The sequence below is a fragment of the Pleurodeles waltl genome, chromosome 4_1, assembly GCF_031143425.1.
Source record: "Pleurodeles waltl isolate 20211129_DDA chromosome 4_1, aPleWal1.hap1.20221129, whole genome shotgun sequence".
NCBI classification, from domain to species: domain Eukaryota; kingdom Metazoa; phylum Chordata; class Amphibia; order Caudata; family Salamandridae; genus Pleurodeles; species Pleurodeles waltl.
The window spans coordinates 480,273,579-480,288,576 of record NC_090442.1 but is presented as its reverse complement, the minus strand read 5'-3'; the positions used below and the strand labels follow the sequence as shown (position 1 = coordinate 480,288,576).

General features: G+C 44.2%; 1 protein-coding gene across 1 annotated transcript; it reads left to right on the top strand.

Annotated features, from left to right (window-relative positions):
* The first annotated feature begins 9,245 nt into the window (after window positions 1-9,245).
* On the top strand, window positions 9,246-14,787 carry MYF6 (myogenic factor 6). The gene is made up of 3 exons (XM_069228770.1): window positions 9,246-9,847; window positions 10,135-10,225; window positions 14,106-14,787. The coding sequence occupies exons 1-3, from the start codon at window positions 9,332-9,334 to the stop codon at window positions 14,225-14,227; spliced, it is 729 nt and encodes a 242-aa protein (XP_069084871.1). The 5' UTR covers window positions 9,246-9,331; the 3' UTR covers window positions 14,228-14,787.
* The last annotated feature ends 211 nt before the right edge of the window (window positions 14,788-14,998 follow it).

Here is a 14,998-nt window from a genome sequence, read left to right as displayed (position 1 = left end):
CCTCCTCTGTGGTCTTCGTGCATGGTAATTTATAAGCAAACCAGGTACTTTGTGCAATCAAGAGACGACTGTTGATTTCTACAATTTAAGACTCTTTTTTATATTGTAAAAGTTGGTATCTCAACTTGTGATTATTGAATCTTTATCGTTTTGACCTTAATTTAACCAGATAAATATCCTATATTTTTCTAAATCTGTGTGGTGTATTTTTGTGGTGCTTTCAATTGGTTACTCTATGATTTATTGCACAAATACTTTACAAATTGCCTTCTAAGTTCATCCTGACTATTCAGTGCCAAGCTACCATAGGGTGGGCACAGGATAATTTGGATTGTGTGTGACTTACCCTTACTAGGATTGTGATCACTATTTGGACAAAGGTGTATACCTCTGCCAACTGTAAACCCCATTTCTAACAGCGGAGTTGTAAAAAAAACGGTTGTGAGCCCCGCAGCGGAGCAGAGCTCATCTGGTATGTGCTGCATCCCAGTTGGGCTGCACCGCATAAGCGCAGACAATCTGCGCTTGCGCTGTGAGTGCGCACTGGAGCAGAGATGGGAGGCAGCCGCTGAAGAGGAAGACCCCCTGGAAGACCCAGGTAAGTCCTCTACTCTCCTCTTCTTTTCTTTTGGTCATTGTTTGGGCACATTGGTGCACAAACAAGGACTGAAAATGCAGCTTTCACTTCCTACGACCCTGGCCTGAATTCAGGCCAGGGCCGTATTCAGTGAAAGCTGCTGTTAGAGGCCTCTTCTGCACCCGCCTCTCCATTGTGTTGTGCACACGGGGCAGGTCGGTGCACAACAGGCCTGGCAGCTTTCACTGCCTGTGGCCCTGACCTGAATTCAGTCCAGGGCAGTAGGCAGTGAAAGAAAGCTGCTGTTTCAGGCCTTTTGCGCACCAGCCTGTCCTGTGTGCGCAGCTTTTCCATGAACTCCGCCCAGGCCTAAAAAAAACAAAGGTTACAGGGACGTTATAGTTAGGCTCACATTTTAAATGTACCAAACCGTAGAAAATCATCACTTCTAGTTAGAGTTATATCAAGTAACTATAACTTGAGCCCGAAAGTAGCTATAACTTGTGCCTTTGCCCTTAAAGACCTGTCATGTGGTGTCAATTTACGTGACCAACATTGAGAAAGGCGACTACGCTGAAACTCGTTTGTTGGCGCAAATATATCAGAGGAAAGACACCAGTAAGTGCTCCTATTTGCTCCTTGAGGGGTGTTTAGTTTAAAAAATGTATTTTTACATATATATATATATATATTTTTTTTTTGTTTGTTTTTGTGTCCAAAAAAGTAATTTACCGCACTCCAAAGTTCCTTTAGGCAGATTTATTGGGAAGAATAGCAACCACCAACGCGTTTCAACTGCACTTGAGTCTTGCACACAGAAAATGAGTTTTTTTCATACCACCCTTAAATAGAGTGATGTCATTGTTACCGCCCCATTGCATTCTGGTTATGGTAGTTTGACATTATACAAACGCATATATGAAAGTGAAATTTAAAAAGTAAAATAAAAAATATCACTCAAATTAGAATCCTAAAGTTGAAAGAATGGATGGAGAACTTTCTGTACATTTATAATGAACCAACTATACCAACAATGAATAGTTGAGGGGATTAGTACAATATTGAACTGAATGATTATCAAAAATTATTGGATCATTTGTGAGCAATTGCTAAGTTTTCTATCAGTAGAAAAATAATCATTATGGAATAAAATTATTGTTTGAATGGGGAGGATATGGATAATATAACACTTAATATAATGTAAGGACAGATATGACTGAATCTGATATGAAGGATTGATAGTTATTATGTTTAAATAATCAGTTTCCTTGTTGAGGTGATGTTGAAATTTATTCTGTAAAGGCACTTAGCCGACATTTAATGATTAATAATTGTTGTAATATGTGATAAGCAGCAATGAAAGATCTGAAATGATCTATATTTTTCTATTTATATGAGATAACATCATGAGCAATACATGGTTTGATAATAGAGTAAGACATAATCGGTGATAATCCTATCCTCAAAAAATGAAAAATGGTAAGAATATAAAAAGAAATACATATATATAAAAATATGTATAACATTCTCATGATGAAAATTTAGCGATTGCAAAAATGGAGGCAACATATTTAAAATGGAGAAAATAACGTTGGTTATAAGTCTCATTTAAATAGAAGTAATTATTGTGATGTCATTTTATTTTTTATAGGACATTCTTTCAACTTTAGGATTCTAATTTGAGTGATATTTTTTATTTTACTTTTTGAATTTCACTTTCATAAATGCTTTTGTATAATGTCAAACTACCATCACCTGAAAGCAATGGGGCGGTAACAATGACATCACACTATTTAAGGGTAGTATGAAAAAACAAATTTACCGTGAGCAAGACTCAAGTGGAGTTGAAACGCATTGGTGGTTGCTATTCTTATCAATAAATCTTCCTAAAGGAACTTTGGAGTGCGGTGAATCACTTTTTGGACACAAAATATCTTCCGAGGGTGGTCTCCTTTGTTACCGGTACCGGCAGCTGAGTGAGCCTTTAAGAAAATGACTCTGACCATTTGGATAAAATATATATATATGTATATACGGACCACTGCCTACTCTGAAAAAATGAAAAAAAACGTTTCATTTTTCTTTTTGAAATGCATCTCGTTTTCCTTAAAGGAAAATGGGCTGCATTGAAAAAAACTGCTTTATTGAAAACCAGTCACAGACATGGTGGTCTGCTGAGCCCAGCAGGCCACCATTCCTGTGAGTAAGGCCATTCCCAATGGGGTCACAAATTGCGACCTACCTCGTGAATATTAATGAGGTAGGTCATTTGCATCCCCATTAGGAATCGCTAATTGTGTCTGAGACACATTTCTACATTTCATTTTGTGAGTCTCTAATTGTGATTTGCAATGAATCACTATTAGAGGTTCACAAAATGAAATGGTCATACATCTTAGTTTCCATCGCGCTGCTTGACGAATCTTCACGAAATTTTCAAAACGTATACTGCAGTGGGTTCAGCTGCTGTCTTAAGTGATACATTAGCAGTCAAATTATTGAATAAAAAACTGTGTGTGGTAGGGGCGTGAGTTATAGTTACTTGAAATAACTCAATTTTTTGCTGAATTTCTATGGTTTTGTGCGAGTAAATTCAGAACTTAACTGTAACTTTTTTTTCAGTGAAGATAGATAGATAGATAGATAGATAGATAGATAGATAGATAGATAGATAGATAGATAGATATGTGAAACACATTGAATTACAAACCCAGGCAGTTCTTCCTCATCCATGGTTGTATTCGGTAAGTGAGAAACAGCAAAGTGAGTAATGATATTGACATGCATGGTGTCCTCACCACACCTTTAGCTGTAATGTTAAATCAAATCTCCCCTATTTATGTTGTTTCAGGTATTAAACACAGAAAGAACCATAGAATGTGAATATCATTTACTTTAGAGAACACATGATATGGGGTATTCAACAGTAAGTCAGAATATGCAAAGTACCTGTTTCCTTTGCTCTCTAAAATCAGATGAGCCTAAGTGTACTTGCCTTCATACAGTCCCTTTTTAGAGACAATAGAGTTTTTGTGGATCTGGTGTTCTGCTCACTTTGGGCTGAGTGCTGCTCATCACCTTTTCTGTTTTCTTTCTTATTGTCATTTTAGTGTTGCACACTTCATTTTTTCTTTATGGCTTGTGGAAGCATTAATCTGGCTGATGCTTCTCTCTTTGTATGTATTAATTCCAGTTCGTATCATAGATGAAGTGGAAAACTGACAAACAAATGTCCCAGTCCTGAAGCACTGAAGTCATCTTCACCACACTGCTTTGTGGGTTCTGCCACTGGTCAATGAGAATCCTTCACACCCTGAGCACAGCAGCTGGACTCTATTTATTCTCCTTTTTGCCAATCAATTCCCTGCTATGTTCACATTTTTGGATGCTCCACCAGTCATATCCCCAATGCCCCAAACAATGATAAGTGTGTGTGATTAGGGCGGGCCAGAGCTTTCTTCTACAGATGCTCTCCCCAAACTGGCTCCAGGTATTACTTTGCGTCTTAGCATCACCTTCCAACTTTTATGTCAAGAGGCACTTAATTTTTCCTTCATGGCATCCTGAAGCATTAACCTGGCAGATGCTTTCTATCATATGGCCCATTCTAAGCAAACTCGAGGCGCCATTAGGAGGAAATGGTATGAACAGTCTGGTGGTCACTCCCAAAAGAAATTCCAACAGCCAACAGGCAACAGCCACCAGAGTCCAGCTACAGAAAGCATCTTGCAATTTGTTGGCCACTTTCTCTAGGTTACCAATTATTATCCCAGGGAGATGCCTCAGTGGGTAACACATCAACTGCAGAAATGTATGTGTAATCCATAAGTCACAGTTTCCAACCCTCTTTCCCTAGCTTTCTCACATGAATTAAATATCCCTAGCACTGCCTTGATACCACTGCTCTCAGAGGTCATGAATTCAATGGCAGTAGGAGAAGGCAAACATTGCACCAGGACCTCTGTGTTGTGTTTTTCCCAGCATTATTGAGGTGACACATGGAGGATCCCCTTAACCCAAAAAGAGAATCTGCCTTTTTTGTGAGAAAAGGGGAACTGGCAGTTTTCTCACTCCTCTCCTCTACTGAGTTGTTGTCTAGTACATAGGCAGTGTAAGGAACTAGACCACAAACTAGTCAGCGAATCTCTTAGCCAAAGATAATGACAAAGTGAGCCCCATCCTTGAACCCCAATTCAGTATGCGCACAAAATGGTTGCTATTTTATTATCAGCTCACTAATTATTTTGAAGTATTTGCCTACAAATCATATGTATCCAAATGATCATAAATCAGCAGATAATATGTAATTCAGTGCAAATATTAGCTACGCCCCAATCATTTTTCGTTTTGGCATGCCATATTAATATCAACTCCAGAATATTGTGCTTCCAGAATATCATGGACAAAATATCGAGGACCAAAATATTGTGAAGCAAAGTATATACCTGAATATGTGTTTAATGTGCTTAACTTCACATTTATGAACATTCCAATATATACATTTTCAATGTGTGTAGATGTAGAATTGATAGTAGTAAATCTCTATACTCACCTGTAAGCAATTTCCTTCTCTATATTTTGGCCCTCAATATTTGGGCCATAGCACCTGGTAGCAGGATGTTTTGCAGCCGATATTTCTACATACAACCTATTATCCCACATCCCTAACTTAATAATATATTCCCTATCCAAAGGAAGGATAATGTCAGCCATTTAACGTATGGATCTCCATTGATTTATTAAATCTCAATATTCCCAAGCTATGTAGAGCTTCCCGGCATACCTTATGTTTTATAGGGTGGCCGTCAGAACCCAGTCATTCAGCATCTTCCCCTAGCAATAGGTTCATGTTTCTAACCACACCCCTGTTACCGGTACCTATATATACCTTCATCAACAATAATGTCATATGGAAGGTGGGGGGTCACAAGCTCAGTTCCTTTTTGGCTATAAAAATGTGCAGAAAACACACACCAAAGGGGTGAGAGGATAAATATCCTTGTACGACCTCCCTCTAAATAAACATTAACACACACAGGACAAGGATAAGGAGTGGGAACCCCCAACGTTGTCCCACCAGCTCAAAAAGCAAACTATCAGTTTAGGAAAAACTGCCCTCACCCACTAATAGTGGCATGCTTCATCATAGGGCGATGCCAACACATTCCCACGAGAACCAACGTGAGAAATGGAGCAGAGGGAGGGAAAACACATAACAAAGACCAACAAACGGGGATCTAAACACACACAAAGCCCCGTTTCACATGGTTTAAAACTATCTCAGTTGGTACCATACTCAATCTTAATTTCAAGATCCCCCGGATAGGATTAAAAGAATATTAAAAGACGGGGTGATTAAAGGGGGATACATTTACCCTCACACCCCAAATGGCCATACAAAGGTCATAGCCATTGAAAGGTCAACATGTTTCGCCTGTTTTCCTCTCTCCTAAGGGTCATTCGGCCTTCCTCAGGATCCTATATCCCCTTTAAATCAAGTTTCATACCCTACCTGTAGTGTATTCAAAATGTAGCCAAATATGCCTCTAGGTACACCTGTGTCCCTGTCTTTTCAGTACACATTCTCAGGGTTGCTGAGTTATCACTAGCCAACTCCCAAACTGGAGTCCGGTGGGCTGTTGGGAGGCACGGGTCCCTTGACGAGTGTGTGATTGCAGGGAGGCGCACCCACTGGACTCCAGTTGGGGGCCGTATGTCCACTGCATCACTATTTTAAAGTTAAAGAGTGCATGCCTGTCAAAGCATTCCCTTTGGCGCTCAGAATGAAAACCCACCACTCTCCCTCAGAACAAAATAAGCATGGTTTAACAGCTGGTTACGGAATAATTAAGTTTATTATATACAGGAACGTAGCTTCCGGGGGATGTTAGGGGTTTTACAAACCCCCCCTAATAAATGTATTTTCTAAAGAATATTTGAGTACAGTATGTTTCAGTCGGAAAGGTGAGGTGTCAGTGGTAGTTCACTTGGCATTTATACACACACACTGACAAAAAACACACACTCTCTCGCATTTCTGTTTTGAAAGCCCTAAAAAACGTTTATTAGTTTACAAAATATTGTGCTTCTCTCACTTAGTTCTTCTACAGTATGCATACCTCTCATTTTCCATTCCTCTTAAGCCCCTCTCATGTGCCCTGCTTGTCATAAAATGTACTTCAACATCATATGTCAGAGTAATTGTCGAGAAATCTGAAGCTCATACCCCTCCAGTCTTACTGACCAAGCTAATCCCCTGACGTATGTGGTTGTAGCTGGGTGCAAGCAAGTGAGAGTGCTCACATTAAGGCAAGAGGAGACCAGACAGGTTTTAAGAAAAAAATGACCAGGGGCAATGCCAACTGATGGCTGGCCCCCAAGACAGGGGCAACTGTGGGCACCATATTTCAAATTTTCACAGGCATCCCGTAGACTTCCTGATTGGCTGACAGATGGGTAATGGGGGCACCTGGGCAGTTGGCAAGGGCAGCCAGGTGGGTTAAAAAGAGGGTCTCAGCCCCATTCACCTTACCTGGTTTTTCGCCTGGCTACCCCTGACAACCTCCGACGCACCTGCATCCTGGACCTTTCTTTCGTCAGCTCGTGGAAAGAGTTTTTGCGAATACAGCTACTGCCACCTGCGCTCATCCTCCTTCGCATAGGAGGCAATGACTTGGCAGCAGTGGGCAGAAGAGCCTTGTTTGAGAACTTAATGGCTGAAATCTCTTGGTTAACAAAACAGTGCCCAAGAGCTATCAAAGCTTGGTCTCACATTATACCTAGGTGGATATGGAGGTCAGGACGTTCAGACAAGGGCCTTAATGAGTCAGCCAGGTGTCTAAATGGCTAAATGAAGCAGCTACTCAGTACACCATTGTTAAAAACTATTCCTCATGGGTGCCTCCAAGAGGAGGCCATGTTCCACAAGGAGGATGTCCACTTGTCAGACGGCGGCCATGGACAGTTTGTTGAGAATTTGGTAATCAGAGTCTCTCTCAACACTAAGCGTAGCAAGTCTTGGGAGGAACTACCCAGGCCTGTGGGAAGGAGGGAGTCATGTTTGGACACAAAGCAGGTGGACAGCCTTGGCATCAAGAATAGAAGTACAGGTGAATTCAAGATGAAATTGGAAGCCTATTTCTAAAACTGGGGCTGGGGGTGTTGTGGGGTATAAAGAAGGGCTTGGGATGCCAACTATAGCGATTGTCCATAGCCTCCCATGTTACTCCATTACATGGCCCTGTGGAAGTCAGGTGATGGTGAATGTGCCGGGGACCAAGGTATGGACAGGTTGCCCAGGACCATCTCCCATTGGGTGCCGGGGGATCCCTTCTTTGGGTTTGCTCTGGCATTGTTGTGTTTTGGGTGTCCAGATTTCATGCAGGCCCATGCTCCCTCTGTCTTGAGGGGGCAGGTGAGTTTGCCTTTTGATGTGCAACTTGTTTTAGGGGGAACACGTCCCCGAGTCAATCAAAATAGTCAATGCCCTGGGTGCCTGGGGGTAGTCAACCATGACTCCTTTAAGAGAAGATACCATGTATTAGTTACCCCCAAATATGACTTTATGTGCATATTGTAAATAGGATGCAGCAACACTGTGAAATGTTTTAATGTTGTGTTTATGAATTTATAATAAATACGGCCTGAGAATTGGTATATTCACTAAGGCAGGAATGTAGTCAGCTTATCTCTGTCCCCCAGGGGGGATTCCCAACCTTGCAGGGAGGGAGGCAGGATTTGAAGCCTCGAGTAGGTAATTTTAGTAATTCAGGTAGGTCTCGGTACGGTCCCCCGTTAGTAAGGCGGAAGATCAGCAAAAAGCAAGAATTGGGACAACCTTGGCCTAGGGCGAAAGGTCTGAAAAGAAAACGCAGGGAATTGTGTTGGAAGGACATGAGTGTGTTAATTATGGAATGTTGGGGGTTTTGACGTTAAACAAAGGAGGGAGGTTAGGCGGGTGCAGAGGGCAATATTAGTGATGGGGGCTGGTTTAGAATGATGTATCCGTACAACTGTAAGGAGCTAGTGTGTTCGGCGCGACCTAAGGTTGTGTGAGCTCTACTTGCTTCCAAATAAAGCGGCCTTTTTCTACAAGACTTAAGCAGAGTCAGCATTCAATCATTTCCCAAAATTCCCCGTAGGCTTGCTGTCTCACAGATACAGAGACAGGGCTTGGAAAACGTGTGGGCTCTCTCAGAAGTGGGTCTATCCTATGGGCTATGTGGGCCTATGTTACGCCCCTGTGAAAAGGGCAGGGTAGGGAAAGAACGTGAGAGAGAAGGGGGCACCTGTGACTGTAATCCCTCTCCTCATAGACCGGACACTCCGGTGCTCCCTGCAGTTCACTTCCGTCAGGAGGCTCCAGGAGCACGTGCACCCTCCAGTTTTCTAATACATGACTGTCTGTTTTATGTCTGTGAACCTTCATAAAAGTGGCTGAAAACATTAATATCTCCACGTGCCGCACTTCGTGGTTCCTCTGTTTTTTAATACGTATGTTCGAGGCCCAGGCTGTGTGTTTCATGTCTAAGCGAGTGCCATTCTATCTCTCAGGACAGCACGAGGAGGCCCTGTTGAGCTCGGATTTGGAGGGTGATGCACAGCGACAGCTAAAAGTTGGATTGAGTTTCAGCTGCTTCTATATATAAAGCAGGGGGACTTATGTCACTGGACTAATTAAATTCCTCCCGGGGTCTGTGGTTTTTTTTGAGCACCTCTCCCGGCTCCGGGAGGCACAGAGACCAACGAGGGATCATGATGATGGACCTTTTCGAAACAAGCTCCTACTTCTTCTACCTGGACGGCGAGAATGGGGCCCTGCAGGAGCTGGAGATGACCGAGGGCTCGCCCTTGTACCCCGGCAGCGATGGCACGCTGTCCCCCTGTCAGGACCAAATGATCCCCGATGCGGGCAGTGACAGCAGCGGGGAGGAGCACGTGCTGGCGCCCCCGGGGCTGCAGCCCCACTGCCCGGGCCAGTGCCTCATCTGGGCCTGCAAGACCTGCAAACGGAAGTCCGCGCCCACGGACCGACGCAAGGCCGCCACCCTGCGCGAGCGGCGGCGCCTCAAGAAGATCAACGAGGCCTTCGAGGCGCTGAAGAGGCGTACGGTGGCCAACCCCAACCAGCGGCTGCCTAAAGTGGAGATCCTGCGCAGCGCCATCAGCTACATCGAGAAGCTGCAGGACCTGCTGCACAGACTGGACCAGCAGGAGAAGATGCAGCAAGGAGGGGAAGACCCCTTCAGCTACAACCCCAAGCAAGCCAATGTAATCACACCTTTTAAATCCAGCTCTTAACCGGTTCCACCCAATCTTTGCTTTCCCGGAGAACGCGCCATTAATTATCAGGGCACCCTGCTTTATATATCTAGTATGATGTCAAAATGGCAGTCCTGCCACTGTAGAATGCAGGTGAACGCACATGGTAGATGCTCGTGTGAGGGCCATGGCTGTACCCAGCACTGAGTGAAGACATTAGGATACAGAGCTAGAAAAGTAAACATGCTTTCATGGGGAATCTGGTCCTTATGGTGTCATCTCTGTGTTCACTGCAGGTCTCCAGCTCAGACTTCCTGAGAACGTGCAATTCCGAATGGCAAACCGTTTCCGATCATTCCAGAATGTTATCGATTAACCCCAAGGACGGTAAGAAACAAGTGCATAGATTACTTCCCGGTGTTGCCATTACTCCAGAATTCCCTGTTCCTCTCATCACGAAATTAGGCTTGAATACCTAATTTCGTAATGAGAGGAACGGGGAAGGGGACGAAGAGGTAATGCGTTTATGTCAATGGATAGTGTCTGTGTGAGGTGGCTTCTTTGGTTGTGTATGTGTGTCAGCGAGAGCTTGTGTGTAGGCGCATGTATCTGTCTTATGTATGTGTGCGTATACTTGTGTGTAATTGTCCCTATGCCTGCATGGTTGTGTGCTTGTGCATGTCTGTGTTTATGTCTCCCTATTTTTCTCTTTCTATTGTTTTATCTCTATATCTAGCTGCATATCTACCGCTTCGTGTGCGTTGGTGCCTTTGGGTGTGTGTGGGGGGGGGGGAGAAAGAAAGCTTAGGTGGTATTTGTTATGTGTGCAGCTATGGGTCGGGATCTCTCCCTCTCACACACACACACACTGCCTCTCTGTCTTCCTCGTGTTCTGTGCTGTTTGTGGTAGTAAGTGACTGTGCTCACACAAGTCTGTGTTCCTTTGAATGTCCGTGTTCCAGCTCTTTGGTCTGTGAGGATGGCTGAAAGAAACGGCGACACAGATATGTAGGGGCGGAGTATGGGAAAGTGTATTGGGAGGAAGGGAAATATGAGTGAATAGAAAGACATTAAGAAGGAAAATGGGAGGGGCCAAGGACGGAAAGAGGCAAAATTGGCAAGCTGACAGAAGAATCGTCAGGAGTAGAAATGGATACCGCCACCTGGAGGGTATATTTATCAGTGAGCAAATAGTTATCCGAAAATTAATACACAAACCCTAAAGTAACTCGATTATTAGTCGTATCTGTGTATTGCTTATATCAATGCCATTTTTTTTATAATGTAAAATGTATGGCGTTTATCGTATTTGTACCATACTGTAGTAAGCCATTAAAAACATATGAATCGTTAACAATCTTATTTATGACGCTGTTATTGCCGACCATAATAAGGCTCTCCCGAATTGTAATAACTGGAACAAGGACGGTGTTGAGATGGGGCCCTGGCCCACAGCGGCCGCTGTAGGAAGTGGTCACCACCCCTCGCTGTGGCGCTCCGGTGCTGTCGGACACAGCGCGAGGCTGATTGGTTCTGGGAGAGCTGCTCGGATCCCCTTGGGGCACGGTGTGTCGGGGTCCTACCGCACCCTCCCCGTTATCCCCTAGTCCGCCGCTGTGACGAAGCCAGATCTCTTTGTGTGTAGTACTGAGACCGAGCCCTTGCTCTGTCCTGCACTGGGCGCCTTCTCTGTTCGGGCAGTACTCGTTGTCGTAACTTCCTGTGTAGCACCACTGAGTATCTTCGGCCAGCTGCCCGTGTAGTACCAAGAGATTTCCCTGTTTGCTCTGTACTGAGTGTGTTGTTAGTTTATGTGTTGGTGAGTGTCTGCCTTACCATTCATTGCCTTGTCAGCCTGCCTGGTGCGGCGCATCGTCTGTCTCTAGATAGAACAAAGCGCTCGCCTGTATTCCATAGAGTACTGAGAGCCTTAGACAGCCTTGTCTGCAGGGAGCGTGGGATCTGTAGGCCGGGATAGTAGGGGGCATCTTGTCTCCCTCTGTAGTACTCACTGCTTTCCTTAACTTTGCAGTACTAGATTCCTCGTATGCATGCATGATATTGCATGGCTTGCATATGTAGTACTGATTCGCTTCTGCCCTGCACTGGTGGGTCTGTTTCCATAACACTGTGGGCCCCCTCTTCCTGCTTGGTACAGAGTTCCTTATTTGCCTGTATGGTACTGACTAGGCTGTTTACTTTCGCTGTTGTATGTGCCTTCTCTGTCTTGACAGTACTAAATGTCTGGTTTGTTTTGTGGCACCGGGTGACTGGTCTCCTTTTGTAGCCCCGATCTTGTCTCTCTCTACCGTAGTAAGAGTCTGGGCTGTTTTTGTAGAACCGTCTGCCATGTCTCCTGCCTGAAACGAAGTGTTTTGACTAAGTATAGTACTGACTGTCTTGCCTCTTTGTAAAGTACCCCCTACCGGCCTCCCTTCCTGACATCGAGTTTCTCTGCTCTTTGCTTAGTACTGACTGTCGTGTCTGCCTGTCTGCGTGGTAATGAGTGTCTTAACTCTCTGTATAGTGCCTTGTCTTCCTTTCTCGGTCGAAGTGCCTTAATTCTCCGTAGGGTACTGTTCATGCGATACCGAGCGTCTTGATGTTCTCTTCTCTCTTCAGTTTCTCGTCTCTCTGTGTAGTACTGATTGGCTGTGTTGCCTGCCTGCGTACATGGTACTGAGCTTCTTGATTCTTTGTACAGTCCCTTGTCTTTCTTTCTGGCTCGAAGTGACTTGATTCTCTGTACAGTAATATGAGTCTGTCTGTCTGTCCTTGTGGTACTGAGTACCTTGATACTCTCTACAGTACTAGGTATACCTGCTATTTGTACTGATTGGCTCACCTGCTTGCATTTGTTGTGTACACCCTTGTCTTCCTTTCAGGGTAGAAGTTCCTTGATTGTCTTACAATACGGAGAGCCTGCCTGCTTGTCCCTGTGGTATTGAGTGTCTTGATCCTCTCTACAGTACTAAAGGCCAGATATGCATAGCCCTAGCGACTATTGCGCCACATTAACGTAATTTGTTTTTTTACGCTACTGTGTCTCAACGAGGCAAAAATTGCAGCGCCATATTTACAAAGTGGAGCAATGCATGCATTGCATTATGCCACTTTGCAAGCCCTTGCGCCACAGTATGCCTGCGTCAAGCATAATGTATGCGAGGGGGGCGTTCAGGCATTAGGAGGCCCGCAAAAATGGTGCAATGAAATCTACAAGATTTCATTGGCCCATTTTGGGCATAATTTTTAACTTCGGCTCAAAGCAGACATTAAAAGGACACACCCATTTAAATCAATAGGCCTCCTTGCTCTTGGCTGCACCAGCGTCAAACTTTTTGACGCTAGTGCAGCAAAGCACCACAATAGCGTCAAAAATGTTGACGCTATTGGCCTAACGTACGCCATGGTGCGCCGTAGAATCTGGTGCATCAAGTGTATCAGTACTAATGCGCCAGATTTCTTGTGCCACCCCCACCACCTAACGACACCATGAGTGTTCCGTATTTACAATATGTTGCACCATGGCGCACATTAGGTCAATAGTCTCCACATTTTTGATGCTATTGTGGCGCTTTGCTCCACTAGCATAAAAAATTACGCTAGTGGAGCAAAGTGCAAGTAGGCCTATTGATCTCATTGGGTGCGTCCTTTTAACGCCTGCTTTGTGCAGGCATTAAAAATGACGCCAAACATGGCTCAATTAAATCTTGTAGACTTCATTGCACCATTTTTTCAGGCCCCCTAATGCCTGACTGCCCCCCTTGCATACATTATGCCTGGCGGAGGCATAATGTGGTGCAAGGGGTCGCAAAGTGGCGCAATGCATGCATTGCACTACTCTGTAAATATGGTGCAGCGATTTTTGCCTCCTTGAGCCACATTCGCGAATTACGCTAATGTGGTGCTAGGGCCTTGTAAACCTGGCCCATGGTGTCATTAGGTAGTTGAAGAAATCTGACACATCAGTACTGGTGTGCCTGAATCTTGTAAATCGGGCCTGAAGTTTCGCTGCTCTCTGTATAGTACTCAGTGCCTTGAGTGCCTGCCTCCGTGGTACTGAGTGCCTCGATTATTTGTTTAGGGCCTTGTTTTCCTTTCAAGTTCGAAGTGCTTTGGTTCTCTGTACATTACTTAGCACCTGCCTGCCTGTGTGGTACCCAGTGTCTTGATTCTCTCTACAGTACTCTGCGCCTCCCTGCAACTATGGTGTGTGTGTCTCCAGGCTCTGTATAGTACTGAGTGCCATGTTTGTTTCACCCACCAGGAGGAGCCATCTTGGAGTCGTCGGCCTCCAGCAGCCTGCGCTGTTTGTCCTCTATCGTAGACAGCATCTCCTCCGAAGAGCCCAAAGCGCCGAGCAGCGTGGAAGAGGCCGCGGAGAAGTAGAGGGCAATGTGACCTCTGCAGGGACGCCCTGCAGCCTATCCTCCGAGATAGGTAAAACTGCATGAGCTGGGACAGGAACAAAACACAAGTGCACAAGCATGCCGTGCAACCTCCCAAAACCAGGCTCTAGAGTCAAACCCACGCTCGACCAGAAGTAACTTATTCTCACAGCGCCCCCCCGTATTTATTACGCATCCTGCCTCACTTGTGTATATTTTGCACACAGTCTTTCCTCGTAGTATTGTGGTGACACACTTTGTGTAAAAACGGAACAAAAAGTTCATTCCTCTTTGGGCAAAAATGAAAACGGGACTTCTTGTTTTCTCAACGCTAGGATACATCAATGCCCCTTTTGTAAATAATGTTAGTAGTGCATTTTGTAAACATGATAAATATATTTAAAGTTATGGATCGTCATACTGTATATACGAAAATGGTCATTTGCTGGCGTTGTCGAACAAAGCTATTTGTGTTAAGAAGTTTGTCATAAATTAAGATTTGTAAAATATATATATTTAAAGTGGAACAAATATACATTATATTCTAACTGCCTCTAATTATTTGCCGCGTCTCTTGTCTTTTTTGTAAGAGCAAAACAAAAGCACATATTTTTCTTATGTATGTGTCCGCCTGAAATACGTTTGAAACACACTGGGAACGTGTTTTTCGGGTTACTGGCTTTAGAGACTTTGAGCATTATCCTGAACAAGGAAAGATGGTGTGCAGGATTTTCAGATTTTCTTAAGAAGTGCATATTAGTTGGTCGGTAAC

Bases quoted from the DNA above. Each gene is read 5' to 3' on its own strand.
- MYF6 (XM_069228770.1), top strand. From the start codon at position 9,332: ATGATGATGGACCTTTTCGAAACAAGCTCCTACTTCTTCTACCTGGAC. The intron at 9,848-10,134 runs GTAATCACACCT...TGTTCACTGCAG, and splicing joins ACAACCCCAAGCAAGCCAAT to GTCTCCAGCTCAGACTTCCT. The intron at 10,226-14,105 runs GTAAGAAACAAG...TTCACCCACCAG, and splicing joins ATCGATTAACCCCAAGGACG to GAGGAGCCATCTTGGAGTCG.